The following is a 25,281-nucleotide window of genomic DNA, read 5'->3' as shown; positions in this document are numbered from 1 at the left end:
TTATGTATTTATTATTATTATTATTCTTTTTTTTTTTTCAAATAATGGTGAAAGCCAAGCTTAGATGTTCAAAAATTTTAGGTATTTTAGACATCAACATCATGGGAATTTGTGAACAAATTAGGTATTGAGAGAAATATTCAGAAAGCTCATAGCGTCTAATATATTTATTTGTCTATGAAAGAAAGCATGAGATGTTTGTCGTTTTTTTTTTTTTTTTTTAAACAACGTAAACATGGCAAAGTTGGTTTTGTGCACTTGATGTTTTTAACCAATAATGAAACCAGCATGACGCTGAAGTAGCATTTGCAGTTTTTCTGTATATTTTTTTTTCTCTCATAAACAAAGTCAAAGTCTTCTTTGTGAAAGAAGAGCTTCATGTGCCAACAGTTTTAGCACACACAGTTTGACTATATAGTTTAACTAGGCACAAACACTGGCACCTTTTATACATTTCACAGACTTGCATAAATCACAGAAGTTAAGCCAAATATGCGTCGAGCTTGCGCCGCAAGTTCCATAAAACTTTTACTCACACATGTAATGTGCACAGCTATAAATCCTTTGCTCTGTATTGCTTTTCACCTCCATTCTTTAACCAGATATGCAGCAATCTAACTAAGTAACTGGGCATGGGTGTGGGGGATGCATACAGTCACAGTATGTGGCCACGTCCGCCATGTGCCAAGCTGAGGGCTGCATAACACAGACCACAAAGGTTTTTGGGTAGACCGTAGACTGAAATGCTTTGTGTGTGTCTCGGTGTGTTATGGTGTTTCTGTGTCCAAACTGTGGGCCCAGTGATTACTATGCATGACAGAGACAGCAGTTCGGTGACAGTTGACCTGCATTCCTGTGGTCAGAGCGGGGAAGGAGGAGGAGAGAATATGAAAGGAACTTACAAAGTTTGAGGGAAGTGAATGAAAGATGACAGACCCTGGTTGTGTTGTCTGAAAGAAACAGCTGGAAGGTGAAAAAGCAGGAATTAGTTTGAGGAAGTTTAGTCAGATTCAAAGTAGAAATGGAGTTGGGTTTTATTTTATTTTTTTCCCCCCATTTCAACCGTGTCCTTTATGTCAATCTCTGATTTGCTGGTGTGAAATTGCCTATTCTTTCCAGGCCATATTGTTAACACAGTTGAGTCTGATAACCAAGCACTGCAAAGAGAGTACACACACACACACACACACTTAAACTGTGCAGTAATTGCACATACCATGGTATGCAAGTGAGAGAGTAGAGAGAAGAGAGCGCTTTGATTGATGGCTAGCATTCCTTTCTCTGCACCACCCTCCATGCTTCCCTGGTTTCAAAGGAGAAGAGTGCAACTGAAGTATGATCTTCCAGATGTAAATACAGTTCTCAAGTACTCAAACTGTACATGCACATGGTTTCTGCAAAACACCGGTGCGGCAACACAGAGTTTTACAAAAATACTTGGTTTCCTGTTGGACAACGAAATAGCCGCTGCACTTTGGCTTCTCCCAGTGAGCTCCAAACTCAACGCTTCAGGGCTTCCCACACCTGAAATTACAGCAAGAAGTCCAGATGGGGCATTTTCCCTCACAAATCAGAGACATCACAGGCACTGGTGAAGTTTTCAGCCTTAAATATTGATGTTTATCGTGTGGATGGCAGTAATTTCATCACACTTTGGTTGTGCGGCATGTTTGTGAAGACAAGCTGTTTCAAAGTTGTTCATGTCAGCCCACTCAGTAATCCCTAATGATATGGTCAAATGGTTTTGAAAAAAATTCTGGCAAATTTAACAAAATTAAAAAATATATAGTTATACCTCATGAAAACAACTGTTAGCTTCACTGTCACTTTGCTTGCACGGGCCCTTCTTTCCCATTTATGTTGGAACGGTGGTCAGCTCAAGGAAGAGTTCAATCTTCTATTTCACGCTGTTTGAGGCCACCATGCTCCTGGATTTAAAGCTTTAGGTGCACGTGGAGACCATTAGATTTCATCCTGACACGCAGTGTGAATTATTGGCCTTTATAGACACAGGTGCATGTCTTTTTAAACTATTTGCACTTTAATTCAATTTGCTGGAGCTGGATTTGGGCCTTCGTCAAATCTCAAAGGATAATTAAAGTAAACAGCACATTCCTGACTACAGTTTAGAGCCATAGCAAAGGTCCCAAATACTTTTTTAAATGAGCCTAGAGAGATGGGTTTTTGATTTAATAAAATAAGCATTATGGCTTGGTGAGTGCAGGTTGATGGGCAAAACTGGCACATTTAAGGTCGAGGGGAAGGGTGCCGGTTGCTCTCTGAAGTGATGTCAGTGGGCAGAGCCCTCCAGGTCACTAACATCCATTATATACAGATTTATTAGTGTGCTCTTATAGACCGTGACGACTACAGTGCTGGGACAGCTGTAAAAGCAAATGGCAGTCTCCCACCTCAGGGGTGAAGAAAGAGAGACTTGACGAAACATGTGGAGCTCTGAAGCTGGCAGATGAAAATGCACCACACTTAACCCATGAGCCACAAATAGTGTCAATTTCATCCAATTATCCGTCATCAAGATGTTATTCAAAGCAAATGGTTTGAACAGTTGTACCCATATAAACGCTCAAAGCCTCACATCGACATTGAAAAGAAGAGATCCCTCTGAGATTAAATGATCTGCCAGATAATGAAAAGGAATTCAATTTACTAAGTTTACTGGTTTCAATTTAGAGTATAGATGCTTAGTGGTTCCGATTCAATTTCTCCAGATTTTCTGCACTGTTGACTGAAAAAGTGACTTCAAAAGAGGAGGAAAAGCATTAACGTAATAGCTATTAAAAAGCTATCCAAAATGCAGGCAGGGGGTTTATCCAAATGAAATTAGTTCCTCGACAGGGACTAACAACCCAATCCCTCTCCAAACAGCTCCAGAATTCCTGCTCAGCCTCCTGGGATCACATGGGAGCTGTGGAATTGACTCAGGAATGCTGTCAAACATTCGGCGGCCCTCTCAAACCCACAGGCTGTTAGATGATGTCACTGGGAAAGTTTACCAGCTCTCATTGCAAGCAAGCATCGGCGGAGATTATCGCTTAATAGCTTATGGAAATACTTGACAAGAAAGAAACTTAAAAGAGAATTGCAAGACCATTTTCAGAGTGTAACACAGAACATTTAGCGGGCTCCTTCCTTTTTTTAAGATTTGAACTCCAGAGATGCATCAGTATATGTCCAGTCATGACCTAAAATGGGCACAAAGCTAATATCTTTATATGCAGAAGCAAATTTCGATCCTTAGATGACGTTCTGATTCTTGCATTGGCTGCCACATACTGATAAATCATAATGGCCATGATTTTAACAAACTTACTCCACTATGGGTCTGGCCTGTATGCCATGTCATTTTTTTATTGATGTCAAGTTCACAGAACTGACTGAGTGCAGTCATCTGCGTTTCTACATAACTTTACTTCAGCTGTTTTGTAGCCCAAACGGAAGTATCATTTCAGCTCTGCATTGAGCATGCTGTTGTTGTTTCGTGAAACCTTTAAAAAGTGTGGACCTCTTCCAAAATAAAATAACCCACTCCTGATACACAACTGCTGGCATTCCTATGTGCTGTCTGCAGACTGTTGCATGACCGTACACGCTGATGAGATTTCCCAGATGACAAACATGACTTGGAAAAGAACAAAGATCAGTGTGCCATCACTTGCAGATACACACATTTTTATTTGTATGAATTATGAAAACATATTTCAGCGATAAGGTATGGATCTAGTGAAAGCTAGAATCACTTGGGATCTCAAATTTAGCAAAATGAAATTGTTAATTGTTTGTTTCAAGTGTCATCTTGTCAGGGGGACGGTGGATGTGAGACATAAGTTGCAGCTCCTGTATGTAGGGGCCGTTTGTGATCAAATTAAAGGCCCTGTCAGTTTCACTTTGCTGGAAAATGTGTTCTCCGTTAAATTTATTCTCACTCAAATCCCAGTGATAACCTCTCCGGGGATTAACCTGCTCAACCTACTTTTCCTCAAGATCATTATAAACTGCATCTAGTTGCCGAAGGACAGTAATTATAAGTAGTTGGAAAGTGTGCCTTTAGTTGCCCCCCGCCCCCAAACATGCATCCATACTTGTTATTATAACTTCTTCTGATGTAATAGACCCGTCACAGATATTTACATACATTAACATCACAGTCTTTCATTTGCCAATGCTTTGGTCTTTAATCAGCATTCCCATTGTCTGTGCTGGGCCACTTAGTTTGCTCCCCACTCTGGATTTTCCCCATGTAAGTGAATAAATCGGGACCTGCAGTACAGACTGAGCTGTTTTCTGTGGAAGGAGGCTGGACTACATTCCTGTTGTAATATCATTAGCTAAACTTGCTTCTTATCATGATTTCTTATCGTTGTTGCCAAGTTGCTCTAAAAGCATGTTCCCTCTCTCTCTCTCTCTCTCTCTCTCTTATTCTTTATATCACTCACCTTCTCTCTACCAGCCTGAAGGCTTCCCTCTGTGAACTGGTAAGAGCGTGAGGTCAAGTGTAGGTGGTCTGCTAAAACCTGCACCTTGAGTGAGCGAGTGAGAATCAGGAGAGAGAGAGAGAGTGAGAGAGAGAGAGGCAGAGAGAGAGAGTGAGAGAGAGAGAGGCAGAGAGAGAGAGAGAGAGAGAGACTCCCTCCCCTTGTTCCCAGTCCAGCTCCACTTCCAGCTGTTGGTACATTCCTCTAGTCATTGCAATTGGCTGATGCCGCCGGCTTTTTATGTTTGTATGTGCTATGCTTGTGGTGTGTGTGTGTGTGTGTGTTTGCCAAAGTGACAGGAGGTTACAAGTCTTTCCTGGACATCCAGAGGTTGCTCATGCGGCACAGGAAATGTATGTGTTGTCAAGAAGAAGACTGTGATCGCACAAGGGACAAGTGACAATATAATCCTGGACTTTTGGAGCAGCTTTTTTAACTGCGTAATTTTCAGGCACAATGACAGAAGTGGCTAGTCCTGCTTTAATAATGGTAAGTCCAACTTTTTGTGGTCCAAGTGTGTGAGAGAGTGTGTGCGAGAAAGTCTTACTGTGTTATTAATCTTTAATCCCAAATGTGGGAGTTCTTTCCAGGCTTTGTTTCTTATGTGAGCAGTTTAAGGCACTTTAACAGCAGATTTTGTTTTTAGCTAATGTAACACAGAGGAAGATTTGTTCCTTTGCCCTGTGCAGGTATAAAGGTTATCATTAGTGAGCCTGCTGAGGACAACAAAACAAAGACACAGCAAATAAACGAAAACAAACCCAACAAGATGATTAACTTTGGATCAAATATTTTATTGTTATATTTCCCCAAGATTGCAAATGATCACAATAGTAAACAATGAAAGGCACATGACATATGACAGGACCTGTAAGGGAATCAATCAGAGCAGCGTTTTGACTGCTTGGTCATGGTGATTTATATTCCATTGGAAGTGGATTTGTCCCACCACAGCACCTTGATCAGTAGTACCTTTAAAACAGTGAAACATTACCTCAGGGTTCAACATTTATAGTCAAATTCAAACTTGCTGCAAGTTTTAAATATTCAGCTGTGTTTAATAAAAGCACTGCTGCATTTAAATGCTCAGCTCATGTTAAAACCATTCAAACTGTCAAATTGGATCTGGCCATGATGATAAAACCAGGAGGATACAACTCTTCAGAATAAAAGCTGCTGAACTGATTCCAGATTGAAAACATCCGATAGACAGTCTGCGTGCATTGTTGTGTGAACAAATTTAGACACACCGTCACTACAATGAGAATTATTTCCATTTTGGCATTCAGCAAAAGAAAAATCCTCCAGATTGTCTCAAGAGTGGGTACTTAGCATGTGTCAGCTGGAAAAAATTTAAGCAAATGTCTCAGTCAGCACAGACTCACTCGCTCTTGAGAGTGAACAGTCAAGTAGCTTACAAAACAGGTTTACTGCCTGATTCAATGTGTCATCTTGGCTGTATACAAACACAGTTTTGTGTTCTATCTTAGAGAAACTTTTTTCACTTTTGTAAAATGTTTTCCGTCATCCCTGAATGCCCCCTACACACTCTTAATTTGTTTCTCTTGCTATCTGGAGTCCCATCTTTCTGCCATGCTCTCTTCTTTTCTATCCACAAGTCACAGGTCATTTCACCGTGTCAACTGTGCGACTAATGTTCTGCGTCTGCGTCCCTTCACCCCTTCACTGTCCCTTCTTGTCACTGTCCTATTCCGCAACTCAAACATTCATTTATCGCCTTTGAGGCAGCAGCACCAGCTAAGGTAATCTGTGCCTTTTCAAGGACCCACACACACCCTTAATAGAAATTCAAGTTAGATTTCCTCCAACTCTGAGTCATCTGTAATAACAATGGACTTTCTTTCCTGTGAGGATCTTACGTTTTGGGAAAAGATAGAAAAGTGTGAGAGAGTTCGATTTTGTTTGAACAATGATGGCGGATATTTGTTTTGCTTCAGCAGGGATTCAAGGTCAGGTTGTGATAATCCAGGAGTGAATTTAAGAGATTCATATGGCGTCAGTTACTGAGAAGTAAAAGGTTTATATCCTAGATGTGTACCCACCTGTGTGTGTGAGTGTGTTGTATGTATGTTTAACTCACACATCAAACCAATCAAGGTCTTGTTGAAGACATTATTGCAGACAAAACAGAGAGTGGAGTGAGTTGCTCCATATGAGGGCCACTCTGAAAGTGCACCATATTAAACAGAATCTGTGATACAATACTGGCTTTGTCAGGTGGGAGGAGAGGGTCGCGCTGGAATGTAAGGGGAGGGGATGTTGGAGAGACAGAGAGATGAAAAAAGAGGGAGATAAAGACAGAAGGAGGACTGCAGCTTGGTAAGACAGAGAGGCAGGCAAGACGCAACACTTCAGGAGCAGATGATCTTATTCAAAATTAAATGGACGCAGACGAGACAGAACAAAGGAAATGGAAACACGTTCCCTTTTTGTGTTCATATCAATTAAAAAAAGAAAGTGGGACAAATGGAAATTAGTTCCAATGGCAATCAAGTGACTCCATTTACCCAGAGCAGCTCTCCGACATAATCCACAGGAACATCTGCGGAAACAGGCCCAGCAGCAGCAGCAGCAGCAGCAGTCGATGAACACAGATAAACTGAGGAATGACAAAACAAACCCTTTTATAAGGTGATGTAGTTCGGTTTGGTTGGTAAAGTTGTTGGGGAAATAAAGCACACATGGCAAGGTTTAAGGGAAAGATTGCGGTTCGGGTGAAAATAAATGGGATGTTTGTTGCCTTGGCTACAGTGGTTAAGGTCACGAATCGGTCATGGTTAAAATAAAATGATGACTGGCACATTGTCTTCTTTATGTCTAGCGTTTATACAACTATCCATCCACTCTGGCCTCCTCCCCATATGGACTTGGACAACACAGCAGCAGCTCGGGACTCTCTCCTTTGCTCCTGACTGCAGCCCAGGGACAGTCTATAAAAATGGACATAGACTTAAACCGGCATTCTTTCTGATGACAACCAGGGGGCGACGAAAGTGGCCACAAACTTAAGTCACCTTGTATTCCAGTCTGTGAAAATGGTCCCACTTCTCAAATGATTTATTACCTCAGTAAACATTTTGCAAGTGGGTTTACGGCCTCAGTCTCTAGTTTCAGGTCTCGTTCAATACAACATGATTTTCATTCTTTTAAATGGTGGTCCCATTTAGTACCCACGCCACCATTTGAATTACCATTGAGAATAAAATAACCAGGGAAATAAAAACAGACATACAAATGACTTAATTATTCCCATTCGTGTATTAAATAATTCTCTTCCAAACCAGTAACATAAGCAACAATGGGATTTATCCTGTGATGTGGTTATGAGAATGCAACTCAGACATAAAATGACACAGAAGGTAACTGAAACAGAGGCCAAGACAAAGCAGATGGAGAGGAAATAGAGAGGAGAGGGGGGAACAGACACAAGGAAATCAGAGCCTGAAGAAAATGAAAAGATAAGATGAAACAGTCAGAGAATACAAGTGCTTTGCTTCTTGTTTTGAGTCCTCGTTCTGTCCTCCGTCACGTTCACCTTTTCCATCGTTCCATATATCTCTCCGCTTCTTTCTCCTTCCATCTGTGTCTCCAGATCCAGGGTAAACAAGAGCTTGGGGAGACTCAGCTGTTTTACACATGGGATCAAAAAGAAGTTGCGTACCCATTCTTGTCTGTACTTGAGTCTCTGCAGATGTAAAACCATTGTGTTTTTAGTCTGCAATAATTTAAAAGATTTGTTCAGATGTACACCAGATTTAGTTTAACGGGTAGAGCATGGCCATCTTTTTAGGATAATTTCCAATTTGTTGACATTCCCATATGAGGAACAAATACCTATGAAACTGTCAAAACATATTCATTAGATCAGCTTTGAAGTGTGTTCACCTGTATACCTAGAAATACCTAGATCACGCAGTCCAGAGGAGCTGATAGCATCAGGTTTGGTGTTTTGATTCAAGATTAAGGGGGATCTCAGGACGTCTGCAATCTGATAATCTAGATGGGGCCTTATCCCACCTGGCTGCTGCAACTAGAGCACAACCAGGCCGAAGACTTGTCTTGACCTGCCCAGACCGGAGATCATCAGGTGAAAGAAGGAGGGTGGGGGGTATACACAGAAAGAGAAGTACCACAACACAAAGAGGAGGAACAGTAAAGGAAAGGGAAGGTCGAGAAAACCGGACAGGAGACACAGAATGGGAGGGAGACCAGCAGACCACAGAACAGTCTTTTTACACCTTTGAGCTTTGAAACTTTGACATTGACCCCCATTTTTCACCAGCTCCAGCTAATGTTGCCATCATACATGTTGTGTTTGCTTTGTCTACACCAGTGAAGGAAAAAAAAATCTGTGGAATGTGGGCCCTCATTTCTACATGTGATAGCAAAAAGAGCTGATGTGTGACTTAACCCTAACCCTAACCCTAAGTCATAGGGGTGGTGTGTGCCTGTGTTTTAAGGCAGCAGGGGTGTCAAATGGACAAAGGAAGTGAGCTCAGAAAGGAAGCTGGCGTGAATTACAGGAAGTGGCAGGGAGCTGACTTTGTGCTTCCTCTCCTGGTGAGTGATACTAAAAAAAGGCAGGAGATAAAATATAGAAGACGGTGAGGAAAATAAGAGGGGGCAACAGAGAGTTAGGAAAAAATCTGAAATGCTGCAAGATTAATGAAGATAAAAGAATGAGAAACGTAATAAAGACGACGATTAAAAAGGGAGGGAGAAGAGAAAAGAAGGAAAGCTATGACTGAAGGTGCCAAAGGAGGTGTGGTTGAGTGGTTTCCCATATGCAATCATCTCTGTTTTGGAGTGTGTGCGTGCATGTGCCTTGAATGGGTGTTTATACACATCGGCCAGAAATAGGATTAAGCAGGACTATTATGGCTGTTTTGAATCACAGGATAAAACAGGGATTGTCCTAGACTCTGGGTTTTATTGTGTTTACTTAAACACGCAAAAATTTGAGAAAACCTTTGATTTTGTTTGATTTAATCTTTCTATTTTCATTCCTCCTAATGGTTTTATGCCAGTCTAATCCTGCCCCACTACCTCTGAGTTTTCACATCGCCTGTAAATACTCCAATCCTTCAGCCATTGTGTCTTCAAATGATCTTTATCATGGACCTCAGTGGCAATGCTCAACAAGCATAGTTATCAACACTGAAGATGTTTGAGTTAAAGAATATGGATGAGAAAAATTCCAGGCTCAAAAGTATTTGAAATGCTACGGGTTTGTCTGGCACTATCTAAGTGTCACGGATAATTAAATGGTAAGTTTCCACTTTATTAATGAGATTTGAGCCCTAAGGTGGCACTGAAAACATCAGGGGGGCAATCAAAGTTGATAAGAATCATCCTCTGCTAACTGGGAATATCTTTTCAACTTTAAAGATAATATGTGGCGTAGTTGTGACAGCACCTTGTTAAGAGCTTAGTTATTTAAAAATAAAATCAATTGAATGGGACTACTGAAAAAGAGGATCAAAAAATTTGTAGTAAAATCTACATTTTTGTTTATTTGATATCAAAAACTATTATACATTTACACATACCTCATATGTTGTCTTCTTCTTACACTTGCTCAGAAACACGTAAACATTCAAAGCACCAGGCAGCGTGAAGGCCGTCACTAACCATTTGTGGGAACAGTGTTTTCATGGAATATTTGGATCAGTTCTTCCCACTGCTAACCAGCTTTAGTGTATGTGTGTGTGTGTGTGTGTGTGTTTTTCCTCTCCAGTGGCATTTTCCCGTTGGAACACTTTCACACAGAGAATTCCTGTCATGTGGCAGCTGAACAGATGTGTTTGACTTTTATGTAGTTGTGTGACCCTGCTATTTCATGTCTACATGTACTATATTGATTCTATATTTGTGTCCCCACGTGTGTTCCTGGATATGATTTCTTTTTATTTCCATCAACTTCACTGCAGGGCTCAGAGATGATGTTCCAGCCAGAGTCGGACCAGATGTCTCCAGCTGAACACAAAGTGAGAGAATGCACGTAGTCACACGTATTATGTCATCTAAGAATGGAATAAATTGTTTCTACCCTTTCTTGTAGTCTCCACCACTGGACCTGATCGACACAGGGAAAGGGCTGAAGGTCCAGACGGCTGCCCCTCATCTAGTTAGCCTTGGCAGCGGGAGGCTGAGCGTGGCAATCACACTGCTGCCACTAAAAGAAGGTAACACACACTTTTGCTGTACAGAAATATATGGCACAAAGGGTAGATTTACCAGAAGCCATCCATTTCACTTTTAATTTTGTCCTGTAGGCTCACCCATCAGTCCCCTCATTGCCCTTTTCTCCCTTTTCCACTCTACCCCCCCCCCTTTTTCCCCCTTGCTCTGCCTGCCCTTCACTTCATATCCATGACCGCTGGATAGACTGATTGGGGGGTTTGCTTGGAGAAAGTGATACTCGGTCATACTGTGTCACACTAAAGTAAACTACTATATCACATAAGAGGGCTGAAAACCCATATTTAAACAAGTTACACCATTCACGTCCCTGGTAATTTCTATTTATTTTCACTGGCAGTGTGAATTAATCCACTTATTAGTTAATGCACTGCCTGAACCCACCGTTAACCATCCAAAAATGAGAATACAGACCACAACCCAAACAGGATTAAAGTGAGTATGACTCACTGCATGGTTCAATGACAGTGTCTTGGACCAAGTATGAGTGCTGGCTCCAATAAATTGAAAGGCAGAAATTCAGAAGATGGTGAAAGTCTCGTGTTTGAGACCTAATACGAGTATATTTACAGTTTCTCTGTCATCGGTTGTCTTTCATACTTTCTCTCACAATCACTGGCTCTCTCCCTCCTACAGTACACGCACATATATTCATGAGCTCAGCAAGCCACAGGTCCACAGCTTCATTAAATCAAAATAAAATTTATTGATATAGCCCCAAATCATAACAGATTAACACCAATACACTTTATAGATATGGGACAGGTCTGGAGAAAAGTGTTTATAGAACCATTGTACAACCTAGAATTATTTAAACAGATCAGTTACCATATCATTACTACTCCAGTTATGCATGATACTGAAGAGATGGGAGCAGGGATGGAAGGATTTCTAAGTGAGAACTAGAAGTGCCATCTGCAGATACAGTGGCACAAGGAAAAATATAAACACATATATAAACTGAGCGACAGTAGATCAGAAATGTTAGAAAACAGGGACGATCTGTCTGATAATAGTTGGAGGCAATGAATAATTCTATTAGTCTTATATGGATAACAGTGCCCTCATTGTATTTACAGAGACACAGATAATCTGATTTGTCTCCTCCTTGTAATAAAAAACTATGCTAGCAACCACTTTTAAATGGATCTCTACATTTGCTTAAATGGAAAAGCATATTCTATGGCTTATTCTAAATGTGTAATTTGAGACAGTTTATCGAAAAAATGCTCCCAAATACCACACAAAGACTGATTATGAGAGAGAACAGTGACATTCAAAATTTTGTGTTATCATTGTTTGGTGTATAACTGTTGCCACACACTGACAACCTTCCCTTTTGGTGTGCCCTTTCATTTCAGCGCAGAATGCCAACAATGTGTGTAAGCCATGTAGGGAGAAATAGGGGTCTGTTTTTTTCCACAATGAGTCTACTGAAGAAGAACCAGTTTAAATTCATAGCACTGCATATCCCCTTTAATCACAGGACACACATATTGTTCAAAAGGACACAGCTGCGTTTGGACATTAGTTTATGTTAGTTTGAAACTTTGAAAGATGCTGTGTGTTTGATTTCACATTAAAATTTCCATTGCATGATCTCAAATTAATTGATTCAAGTTTGGTTTTAATTCATTGCTGTCGATGTTTTTATTGTTCGGATGATCACATGCATGTCTTGATGCGCCAGGCGTGACGCGCATAGGCCGAGAAGATGCTCCAATCCCTCAAGATATCACCGTCCAGGGTCCAGGCATCGAGGCAGAGCACTGCCTCATCATCAGTGAGGGTTAGTGTCATTTCCCCTTCTCTGAAATTATAATAGCACTCCTCTGAATCTACATTTTTACGTTGCCAAGTTTGGAAAAGCAACAACTCCTCCTTAAACAGCAACCGATCTTAACCCTAAATTTGTTCATTTGAAATCTGCCAGTATAGTGAGATTATATAAAATTTGAGAGAAAATTGTAAGGAGCTTCTGTTTTGTTTATAGAGGATCCAACAACACTACAACAAAATAATAAGGGATTATCATAATACATAGACATAAGTCTCAATTTTTGCAAATAAATAAATAAATAAATAAAATCAAGATGACTGTGTGATTTAATTGGCTATTTAGCTGGGTATTTCTCTGCATACATTTTGTTCATTGTATGGGGTTGGTTAAAAAGGATCTTTGAACAGGCAGGGAGAGGCTGATGGCTAGTCACACTCTTAATGTGGTTAATGTTCCTTAAAGTCTTTAAATTAGGATGGCTTTATGTGTGTCATAATTCATCAGTAATACAATTTTAGTAGCAGATAGTATAAACTAAAAGCTGATACTCCTTTTATTACCAATATAACAGGAGGGGTGGTGACCCTTGACCCCTGCGGTCACCTCTGCAGTTTGGATGGCGTCCAAGTCACCGTACCCACACCACTCACACAGGGTAAGACCTCCACTGTACAAACTTTGAAAGCTGCTGCCACCTGCTGTTGAATTTCATCACGGTTATGAGTGTATGTTGTTGCATGATTTCATAAGCTCTGTGTTTGTGTGTGGTCAGTTTGTGGTTTGGTTAACCTGCATTCCTTTTGATGAGTCATATGAGCACATTTAATGTTGAGCTGACACTGTGCGTAGCAGAATGCGCGCACCCACGCGCACATTAATGTATAGGCACGTGTATGTGTGTGTGACTGTGAGAAGTAACACATCTTTGTGTAAGTGTTTTGAATAATGTGCTGCATGTGTGTGCACTTCTGGTTCTGCTTTGGTTTAATTTGTCATGGTTTGGAACTGATAGCTGCTCCAATGAGTCACAGCTTCCAGAAATTGCAGAGGATACGCTGCGCTGCAAATTTAGTTAAACTGCAGAAAACACACACACACACAAACCCACGCTCAAAGATACACACACACACAGAGTAGCCTCACAAATTGTCTTTATTCTTATCTTTCTCTCCGCCTCTGCCCACGTGCCTGTGTCTGCATGCATCCTGATCTATTTACCTTTTGTCCATCTGTCCTCTCTCTTCTTTTCTCTCCTCCCTCTTTCCTTGGCTTACAGCAGTTTTCCTTATTCAAAGTTTTTTTTTATTCACTTTCCACTCTGTATTTCTTTTTCTTTTTTTCATGTTTTCATTCTTATTTCATAGAGTACGCAGGACCGTGCCTTTCCCTTCTCTGTGCATCCAACCTGGCTGTTTTCAGTTAAATATTGACAAGCTTATTTACCTTCCTGCTGTGCCTTTACTGATTCAAATATTGACATCACACAAGGCCAGGGGATTGTGAAGTAGCAAGGGTTAGGGAAAAGGAATAAAAGGATTTTTTTTTTTTATAAAAGGCAAAAGAGCATGGTTTGGTTAAGAGATATATAGAGAGAGGAATATGATCTGGGTTGAGTTAGTGTAACCACACACACAAACACACTGCCTGGCAGTCTGGAGATGATTAGCTATGTTTAGGAATTGATCTCTTCTGTATTTGGAGCTTGACCTGGAATCACATCAGTTTCACTCCGAGCAATGAGACGTCATAATTATATGTTCATACAGTATAATAACAGGAGTGATGACAATGAAAATCTTTACATGCCAATTACATATCTGAAAAACAAAAAGTAAAACTTCTATCGGCCTTGTTAATTCATCTTTATAGACTATTTACTGGATAACATCTAGCATATATGGGACTATCAGTAAGTTTTACATGCTGTGTCTTCCAGGTTGGTAGTTTGTACATAACTTAACCTCCCAGCAGTCACACTGGTATGAAGTGAATGCAAATCCGTTTAACGAAACCTTGCTCTAATAGCCGCTCTCCTTTCTCTTTCTCTACGCACATAAAGCTTGCACACTGTCAGTGGGTTCCCCACTTTTCGAAGGTTTTTCAGCCAGGCGCCATAGTTCATCGGGGCTGGAGTTACACTGGTCCAAGGTATTTGAAAGAGAAGAAGGAAAGTAGGTAGGCAGACAAAGAAAAGCTCACGGGGCGTCCACCAAATACCTCCCTATCTAATAGTCTTTAAATCTGCCAACTACACACAGAGGGGTAACGGCGTGTTTTGTTGTGACTACACGCGCGCTTTTTTTAATTGGCTAAAGTTGTGTTGCTATTGTCTTACATATCATATCGAGGTCTTACACTTTAATTGCGGTATTGGGTTTCAAGACTATCTTGTACGGTTTTCTGTCGTAATTGCCGAGGCTCCGACCCCCCTTTTATACCAAAAAGTGGTACAGTCCGGGGCTCCGGCTCATGGACGGTGAATGTGTGAACTTTAATTCCAAACGGAGTCCGGACGGCGGAGGAGACGTCACAGACAGTAACACAGACACCGGCAACACTGTAGCTCTTCATTTTTTTTAATTTTTGTTCTCTCTCTCAGTTATTTCGAGGGCTTGTCAGAATAGTTCACAAGGCGCTGAAAGGCAGAAAATTGATGCTCTTTTGGCGATAAGCGTCTGCTGAATGGAAATCAAGAGGTTTGTGACGAATTTTCATCTCCTCAAACAAAAGTCAATAAAGTAGCATTGCATTTGCTCTGTATCTGCTTCGTGCTAAGTTATAGCTTGTGCTACAACAGCTTTAAAAACAAATAGCGTGCTGTGCTTATTTTCCACGTTAAGCATGTTTCTCTCACATTAGCATTAGTATATTTAATGCTCGTTTATATTCAAATAAGGCTGCACTTTTCACTTGTTGTGCGACTTCATTACTCCACCATTTTCCTGGAGCCATCATCAATCCCTTCTCTTGCTTATTGACTTGTGACACTTGAATAAGAAGTGTCAGCATCCTCTACAAGCCAGAATAGACCTAAGGCCTGATGTTATTGACTTTCTTCTCATAAACCCCACTGACTGCAATGGAGCAATGTATATTAAGTCCCATCTGTCCCTATAGAGCAGTGGAAATTTGATACCATTGATGTCGAATGATTGAAATTAGTGCTTTCTTTGAGCTGCTTATTTTTTTCCAGTTATTATTATAAAAAATGTCCTTGGTAGAAGTGGTAGAAAACTGTAAAACATAATTGATCAGCAGCAGGAGCATTATCAATCAGTGAATCAGTGCAGCGACTCAATACAATCCAACCTTCCCTAGGCGGTGAAATGTATTATTTTTTGCCAAACAAATCACAGACTGGTAGTTATTGTGTACAGCCAGTACCTTTTTGTTTGAAATAACTTTGGTTTGCATGCCTTGGGGCCATATAAACTGGCAAACTCGCAGTCTGATGTTACAAAGGAAACTATGGCCTGTGGCCACGAAAATGGGCTTAGGATACCTGACACCTGAAAGCAAAACCTGATTCATTTTTCTGGGTGTTTTGTGTTCATGTGCTGCTTTCTTTTCTCCTACTTTTGTGCAATTCTCCCTACTTATATTGTAAAGATAAAGGCTTCAATCCGTGTTTATCCATAGATAAGAATTTGTAGATAGTCAGACAATCTATTGTTGTCCAGTCCTGTGACCTTTGTTTGAAAAAGGTAGGATTGGTCAATGAATTGATGCTATGCAGTTAAGATTAGAGAGACAACAGGGAGATGATGGCTACTGGGCTGATAACAAGACGGAGTGTGTGTGTGCGCGTGTGTGTGTGTGGGAGAGGGAGAGTAATGAGTGAATGAACAAGTGTGAATGCTTGAGCTAATCTGCACCAACTCCCCTGAGAAAGACTTGTCTGTTTTTTTTTTTTTGTTTTTTTTTTTTTATTTATCTTTTTATGTGATGTTTCTTCTGGACCTGTGCTCCCCAGAGAGGGTTAATTTGTGGTTTTGAGGCCAATTTACACTTCTACTGCGACCGAAGTGTGCAAGCATCCTTTCATGACTGAATAAATCCAGCTTTGGTTCAGTAATCATGCAGACTGTCAGGATTGATAGAATATACAACATTACCTACAATTAGATTGCATAAATGGGGGTATCACTTTGCTGCCTGCACTTTGAAATTCTCAACTGGGATCACTTTGGATGTCAAACCGGACCAATTAAAACGTCCTAACCCTTAATTGGTTTATTTTTCGTTCTAACCTTCTGGTCTCAAATTGGCTGTTCATCTACTTATGTAACCAAACAGAGAAACAGCTTTGAGTTTCCTCTCCCATAACATTGTGGCGAGAGTGAAACTTGGTTCATTTCAGATTCACAGAGAAACAAAAATTGACTCCAGACGTGATACAACTCTTACATCTGTGTCCTCAAAGAACCTGAGGTTTGACTTTGTAGATTGCAAACTTTCAATTAGTCTATAAATGTATATACAGACTAATTTAAAGTTTTATTGAACATGGTCTTTGCATGTGTTTTTGGGGGTGGGTGCATGCTCCCATATGGAAGGCACACTCAATTTCCTAGTAAAAAGGTAAACACTTCAACATCTGTTTTTCTTTGTGAATTTGTGCGATTCTGTTTAGTGGGGTGAAAGCATGCTCAAAAAGTTATTTAGCACTAACATTTACTCTGAATCAAAGCAGTTACAATTAAAGGTTTGAGATGGGATGCTCTGTGCTTGCTTGCAAATGCCTCACAATTCTTTTTGAAGAAAGGATCACAAAAGGTGTTTGCTTCTGAAAAAGAATGAAAACTGTTTCAAATGTCAGGTGTTGACATTTTTGCAGTTTTTTTTTTTTATGCATCTGTATTTGTGTTTTTCTCTCAGCCACATAGTCGCACATATTGCTAATTAGTATTAATGGCGAGGAAGGGTAGAAGAAAGGATTAACATAGTAGCAAGTAGCAACATGTGTTTGTGTAAGGAGATGAGAATAAAAAGCTAGAGAGCTGTGAACAAATCATGGTGTTCCACTTTACCCTGAACTTTAAAGTTGCACATGGTGAGACTATAGAGGCTAGGAAATTAGATTTTTACAGGAGTTGGTGTTGTGTGTGTTTGTCCTCCTTTGTGCGTGTGTGTGCACGCATGCGTTTGTGTTTGCTGTTGTGCGAAATACTGAGAGCTACTGGAAGTCATTAGGCAGACATCGTTACAAGGCATGTTCCCACGCATGCAGATACTTAGAGCATTTTGAAAACATACACTCACATTGCTCCTGTCTGGCAATGAGAAACACATTATGAAATTGCTCTCAGTAGCTGACAAGGCTGGGTTTTGTTTTTTGTTTTTTTTCCTGTGTGTTTTCGTCTGCTTTTTCTCCTTTCCACACCTTTCTAGCTCTCTGTCATGAAGCCACTTCTTTGCAGTTTGTGTCCAAACTGGCAAGATCATGTTTACATAAAGTATATTTGAGAAGTTTATACTTCAGCTGTATAGACTATGCATTCATTCTTATGCATTGTGCGCAGTGTGCAGTGTTAACTCCACCTTGCCACGATAGCCAGGTCTCCCCCTGTGCTGAGACACCCCAACTTTTAGAAACTCTATAGGCACATTAAGGCAACGTCGTGAGAGGTATGGCGTCTTTTAGCAGAGCTACAATATCATGTTAGGCTCTAAACACAGCTTCTCAGTCGCTGTGTCCATGAAACTGTACGTCCAGTGTAGAATAAGAAAGAAAAGAGTACATTAAAGATGAAAATGAGTAAAGGGAAACAAAAGAAAAAATGGTCTCCACATTTTTCCATTCAGTCTTTTTTCATCCCCCTCTTGCTCCAGAGGTTGTGTTGAACTCAGGTCCAAGGAATCTGATGTATCTGTAATGGAGCCAATAAGGAGGTGCCTTTCTTTAGTCATTTTAAACACATGCTAATGATTGTGGGGGTTTGCTGTAACGCTTAGCTGAGGAGATGGAGAACAAAGAGAGCAAAATACTACATGAGTGTGAGAAAACAGTCAAATATGATGAACTCATTGTTTTCCTTTCATCCTTGAGTGTTTTTGTCAATCCTCTTTTGTTGTCTACTCATCAAATTATGCACTGGCATAGTCCTTTCATTTCTTTTGCTTTCTCTCCACTTTTTGTGTGTGTCAGCTCTGCGTCCGTCTCTCTCCCTTCACTTCTGAAGTATTTGGACAGCTGTGGCTGGCCATGTGTATTACAGAGGTTGTGACCCTGACGTCTTGTTTAATACCTGGCCCTCTCAGCCTAATTGATGGCCAGAGTAAATACTGTGGTCTGGCGAAGTCAACTGTGTGCGAGCAAGTGCAAGTGTCTGTCTGGCTGTGAATAAATATTACAGCCTTCGACTGATTTTAAAACTGTGTTTATGACTGTATATCTTCATATGTGTCTTCTTGGTATGTGTATAACCAAGGTGTAGATTAATGTGATGGACTTATTTGTGTTGACTTTTTTCAACTGTATCTCGCCTTCCGTGTCTGTGTTTTTTGTCTTTCTTCTCGCTTCAGGTTATTCCCTGTGTCTGGGTAAATCCACCTTTTTCCGGTTCAACCATCCTGAGGAGGCAAGCAGAATGAAAAGCATGCTTCCACAAAAAAGCCCTGTGTCTGCTTTAGCCTACAACACAGGTAGATAGACATAGGGCCTGGTAAAACCCTTCACTGATCCCTGAATTGTATTTAATCCTGCCCTTCTTTCTTTGTTCTTCCTCTCTGCCTTTGTTCTACCACATCGTTTTGTTTTTTTTAACACCTCCTCCTCTTCACCCATAGTCCTCCATCAGCTTCTCTTCTTATGCGACATCTGACCCCCACAGAAATCTTTAAGGTGCAGGTGGATATTATCCAAGCAGGTGTGTGAGACTGTGATGATACTCCTGAGTGGGTCCATTCACAGATGCTAAAACTTAAAGTATGATGGAATGTTTCTTCATCTGGTTGCCCTCTGTTTCCATGGGGATTCAGCTGGACTCTGTTGTCTCCATTGTGATTGATCTGACTGTGTGCAAGATGTGTCAGTGTGTGGGAGCATGCGTGCATGCATGCCATAAGGAGAATCCCTGCTTTTTAAACTCCTAGACATGAGGAATGCAGGTTTGTCTCCCTCAGCCTGTCTGATGCTTTCATAGAAATGACTTTCATCTCTCCTATACACAGAGTCACACAAACACACACACACTCATTTCTGCCTTAATAGCACGAGCTACAGCCTTTCCTACTGCCCTTTAAGATTGCCAAGACTCACACGCACTCACATGTTAACCAAAGCGAAGACCCTCAAAACGAAGCAAGAGTGGACAAGTGTTGCAGAAAATGGTCTTGAGTTTATGCACACCAGGCCTCCAGTATAAATCTGCCCATGTATGGACACAAACACCCTCTGTGTCTGCGTGTCTGCGTGTCTGCGTGTCTGCGTGTGCGCGTGTCTGCGTGTGCGTGCGTGTGTGTGTTGGTCTTATGATGTTCATTTTCTGCCCCATTTCTCCCAACCAAGCTTATATTTAGCCATGACGTGCACCTCTAAGTACTTTAATTTCCTGTATTGTAACTTAGCTAAGCATCAGTTGTTGAATATTCACTTTTGTGCTTAAATTCTTTAACACATATGTACACACTTGGACATGTGCAGCATACACATTTATGTGTTTCTGTCAGGCGGAGCCACAGCTTTTGTGTGTGGGCGTGTATTGCAGTCAAACACTGGGTGGTCTAAGCTTGAACATTGTAATGGCTCCTTTTCCACATTAGGTCACAGATGATAAAAAAATAACCAAGCAGGTTTCTCATGTCTTTCTTCCTTTCCTCAAGTGCTTTTAGCTACATTTTTGGTGACTGGTTATTTAGGGATTAGGCTTTGGGAAGCAAAATTTTACCAGAGCCATCAATCAAACAAACTTCTGTTGATCTTAGCTGTATTTTAACAAGTTGGTTGATATTTCCTCATTGAAATTAGCAAGGGGAAAGTAAAAACTGACTGAGTTGAGGTTTGGAAAAAGACCCCCTCTCTGCTGAGACAGCTTCAAATAAAAGGCTTTGGCAAGGGTGGGGGGCCTCTTGAAGGTATTCCAGAAGATTTGTGGTCTTTTTCATTTCTCAAACCCTGTACTAAAGAAAAGAACTAGAGCTAGAGTTGGACTGTTTGTCTTGGAACAAGATAGATGATTTTGTGCATGCGTGTATTTGCCTACCACATGTGTGTGTTAAGTCCTATTCTTAGGACTTGGTGCAGTTGGGAATTGTTTAGGTTGGTTTTATTGGGCCAAAGACCACAGCTATGAATAGATGCAACTTCAGGTACTTACTTTCTCTGTTCTTTCTACTACAGTTTATTTTTCTTTGCTCCTCCCATTTTCCTTGTCAATGTAAGTCCATTTCTTTTTACAAGTGTATAGTTTATTCATGTCATTCTATTCATTGTTTTTTATATATATATATATATATATATATATATATATGTATATGTATAAGCATACTATCTTATCAGTTTATCAGTTTATTTTCCTTTCCCTCTCTAGACTACCTGAAGTTTAGCAGCGACTATAGCTATGCAGTGGCTGGTGGCACCAGCAGTGCTCGTGGCATGCGATCAGCCTCCGAACTCCGGGACTTGATGGACACCCTGCAGCGCAAGAAAATTGCCTTGGAGAACAGCCTGAGAGCCAATGGGAATGCTAACCCCTCTTACTTCAGTGTGACACAGGTCAGCCATCTTTTAGCTCTACAACAGGGTCAATAATCCTGCTTTTACAAGAGTGGGTGCAGTTAACTTTGACGTTTGTCTCGGGTTAAATGGGGCCAATTGAACTCTGCCAAAGTGTTGTTTAGCTGGCAATGAACATTACTGCACATTCTACTTTTGTCCAGTAAAAGCCATTTTATGTGCATTTTGTTGTTGTGATTAGACAGTGTTTTAATTTTTTTTTTTTTTTTTTTTTTTTTTTTTTTCTTCCTCTTTTCTATCTCGCAGTCTCCACCCACAACACCGATCACAAGTCCTGCCATGTCCACATCAGCTTATCAGGAACAGGCAAGAAGATTGTATGGCTCAGACCGTCCACCTATGTCTTTGAAATCTGCCCCCCCTCTTTCTCCTGGACGTAGATCTGACCCACTGACCCGCACATCATTCAGCCGCAACCAGGAAAACCTCAGCATTGGCGATAGCCAGCGATTGCACCACCAGAGCTCCTCTCCTCTACTTTCCACTTGGAATGGTGGAGGCTCCTCATCTTCTGTTGCCTGTAGTGAGAGCTCCCTCCTCTCTCTTCCTCCCTCCTCATCCCGCGTGCCATCAACAGGAGGAGCTGTCAGCATGCCATCAAGCCCCCGTCTAGGACGCCGTAACTGTGGCAACCAAGACCCATCGGCCAGCAGTCGAACCAGGAAATACTCGGCAGGCTCACTGAGTGGCATGATGGCAGGAGGGCACAGCCGTTCCCTGCCACGCCTCTGCCCCTCCCCATCTCCTCATGACAACAACAACAGAGTGCTAACCTTGTCAACACTTCCCCCACGGCGATCTGATATTACAGGGGGTTACAAACTTAGCAGCCTGAATGCCAGCTCTGATATAAACCACAACCCTAGTATCTCTGCCCAGCAGATGTCCAACGGGAGTCAAGGCTCAACCAAAACTCATGGAGAAGGCATTGTGTCTATCTCGCTTTCCTCTACTAAGAACTTGTCCTCTTCTACTTCCCCAATTTCCTCCACAGCAGCTCCACCTGATGTGACCATCCCATCCAGAGCAGGGGGCTCCTCTTCCCCCCGTGTGGCCAAAAAACTCAGCCTGACTTCTTCTAGCTCAGTGAGCTCCATCAGCTCTATGAGTTCCAGCCATGCGGACCCAGAACGGCTCACCAGCAATGGAGTCTCACAGAGAATGGAGCTGCCTATAGGGGACAAAGAGAGACGAGGGCTAGATCAAGAAGTCATCGGCACTTCTGGATTTAGTCTTGGTGAGAGGAGATCGTCCTTTGGGAAGGCAGGGCTGGAGCCTGGAATGGGGTTGGGGGAGAGGAAGTCGTCGTTTGGAAAGGCAGGTGTGACTCCACCAGGTCCGTTCAGGGAAAGAAGGGGTAGTATCAGCTCACTGAGCGGAAAGGAGGAGCTGACAGACTACCACCAGCGTCAAAAAGAGGAGAGACTACGCGAGCAGGAGGTGGAGAGACTGGTGAGTTTGAGTGCATTTTTGGCAATGTTATATTGTCTCCATTTGTAATAAGATATTTTCCTCATGCTCTCCAAGATCTGCCAATTCACATCATTGAGAATTCATTCTGGTCAGCATCTAAATATCTAACAAACTGCATTCATTGCTGTGTAAAACTTAAATTATTTATGAACACGGGCAGACTAACATTTATTGTCATTAAGATTATTGAAAGAAGATCTGTTATGATTTGCAGTGGAAGATTGTGTGATTGTGTACAAATGCTGTCACACACTAATACTCATGGAATGAGTTTAGGAATGCCTCCCTGAATCACTAACCTCCTACTCTCGCAGGGAGCTCAACACACACACACACACACACACACACACACACACACCCCCACGCCAAAGTGAGGTTTACCACTCACACAGATGGCAGTTAACCGAGACTAACAGAACTATTCTTGACTCTGTGCTTGGATTGTATTTGTACTTTTGTGTATGTGCAGCGTGTGTTTATGTCAAATCATCTGGAGAACCGCCCAGCGCGGTTCGGCCCACTGAGGATCCACAAAACACATCAATCATATTTTGGTCAGAGAAACTAAAGATTAGAGAGCAGAGTTCCAGTGTAGCAGGTGGATAAACATACGGATGCTCAACATATAATGACAAGTGAACTCAAAAAGTGAACTCTATTTTATTTGCTCCTCTATTTCACACAGTCATAATCTGCTAAGTTGACTGGAACCTCTTTAGCTATGAGAAATTGGTTTCTGGATCCTGTACAAGCCAAACTATGTTTCACAAGCTTCTCAGTGGCCTTTGGCAAACTTCAGAATTTGCACTTTGCACAATATTGAGACAGAATATTTATTTAGACCCCTACAGCACTCCTTTTTATTTGGTTTGATGTACAACCAACTATTTTCAGTCTGGACCCCTATGGGAAAGATATCAAACTCCTGTCAGACACATTAATTTATGCATTTTCTATTATTAAATGTCCAAATGAGTATTGGTTAATATTTTTTGAGTATAAAATGATGTGTAGATCAAATATGGCTGGGTGTTGTAAACAAGCTACCACTGAGTCCAATCCTGAATCTTAAGAGAGTGTTTCTCATTGTCTTAAGTTTGCCTGACCTCTAGTGGTAAAGCAGGAAAACTACAGAGACACAGCAATGGTAACTGGTTGAAGTACCAATTGTGCTATTCAAGTAGCCTATATCTGTATTTTGTGAGACTGGATTGTGTGTCAATAAATTGTAGCAGCATTTTAAATTATACAAAGTTTTCCAAAGGATTGGGTGAAAGGATTTTAATGTGTTGCAATAACGCCTTTGTTGAAACAGGAAAGCTAATTACTGTAGAAGAATTTCGCACTCAAATTTTACTTTGTTCAGATTTCTTCTAACAGTACAATTCCCTGGGAAGTGTCTTGTTTCTTTAGTGGTTGTACACACACATTCCTGTGTTTGGAGTCACAGCTTGTTCTCATGTATACATCCAATCATAGTTGACAGCTGTCCACCTTCTCATTAGCTTGCTTGCTCTCTCTCTCTCTCTCTCTCTCTCTCTCTCTCTCTCTCTCTCTCTCTCTCTCTCTCTCTCTCTCTCTCTCTCTCTCTCTCTCATCTCCTCTCTCTCTCTCTCTCTCTCTCTCTCTCTCTCTCTCTCTCCTCTCTCTCTCTCTCTCTCTCTCTCTCTCTCTCTCTCTCTCTCTCTCTCACACTCTCTCCCCTATCCCATGCTCATCTTTTTTCTGGCCTCCTCCTTTCCCTCTCCAATTTTACTCACACAGGCAGTCTATGTGGCTTACATACTTATACCTGTAGCTCCCTATATAACTATGATCAGGAATTCCTAGGGAGAATATGCAAAAGATCTAGATGTTGACATCGAAAATTCTTATGATACTGAGTATATTTTGGACCAAAGAAGAACTTTTAAACAAGTGGGACTGATTTCTGCAATGCTTCCTCAGGTAAACCGAATTTTGGAAACTTTATTTTATGGTGGAAATCAATAATTTAACAGAGCTGTTCTGACTCTCTGCCGAAAGTGTGACATACAACAGAATTTGTGTGTTAATTTTAGAATTAACATAAAGAAACGGTTGGAATTGGTATGAATGCATTAACTCATGCTTGTGTTTGTGTGATTCTCCCACAGGAGCGCCAGCGGCTCGAGACCATACTCTCTCTATGCTCTGAGCTGGGCCAGGTGGACAGGGATGAGGGTGCCACAGCTACTACAAGTACCACTTCAGCTGTGGCAGACCTCCAAAAGATCAACCAGGAGCTGGAGAAGCTCCAACTGAACGATGATGACGATGACACGCCATCTGTCTTTTCAGACTTCTCAGCTGTTATTGAAACAACAGGGAATGGACAAATAATGGCCCCTGCATCGCAGAATGGTTACTACGACGATGAGCCACTGTTACGCCAAAGGCGCAGAAGCGGTCACTGTGACAACAGGGCGGCATCTCCCACCATCAGTCTGCGAAGCTTTGCCCCCTCACCTTCTCCACGTATGCACAGGACCAATGAGGTATAAAAATAGCATATCTGCTGGGATGCTTCATAGAGCATAGTAGCATAGAAGGCAATG

At 41.3% G+C, this 25,281-nt stretch overlaps 1 protein-coding gene across 1 annotated transcript in view; it reads left to right on the top strand.

Annotated features, from left to right (window-relative positions):
• Positions 1-4,966: 4,966 nt before the first annotated feature.
• Positions 4,967-25,281, top strand: part of phldb2b (pleckstrin homology-like domain, family B, member 2b) — a 34,922-nt gene continuing 14,607 nt past the window's right edge. The window contains exons 1-10 of the mRNA XM_029528874.1: positions 4,967-4,982; positions 8,975-9,074; positions 10,445-10,501; positions 10,576-10,699; positions 12,406-12,504; positions 13,067-13,150; positions 19,021-19,140; positions 21,027-21,211; positions 21,479-22,684; positions 24,841-25,221. Of these exons, the coding sequence (XP_029384734.1) occupies positions 8,991-9,074; positions 10,445-10,501; positions 10,576-10,699; positions 12,406-12,504; positions 13,067-13,150; positions 19,021-19,140; positions 21,027-21,211; positions 21,479-22,684; positions 24,841-25,221 (2,340 nt within the window). The 5' untranslated portion in view covers positions 4,967-4,982; positions 8,975-8,990. The remainder of the gene's footprint in view (positions 4,983-8,974; positions 9,075-10,444; positions 10,502-10,575; positions 10,700-12,405; positions 12,505-13,066; positions 13,151-19,020; positions 19,141-21,026; positions 21,212-21,478; positions 22,685-24,840; positions 25,222-25,281) is intronic.

The sequence above is a fragment of the Echeneis naucrates genome, chromosome 20 (assembly GCF_900963305.1).
Source record: "Echeneis naucrates chromosome 20, fEcheNa1.1, whole genome shotgun sequence".
Classification (NCBI taxonomy): domain Eukaryota; kingdom Metazoa; phylum Chordata; class Actinopteri; order Carangiformes; family Echeneidae; genus Echeneis; species Echeneis naucrates.
The sequence above is the reverse complement of the archived record's forward strand: the minus strand, read 5'-3'. Positions and strand labels throughout refer to the sequence as shown.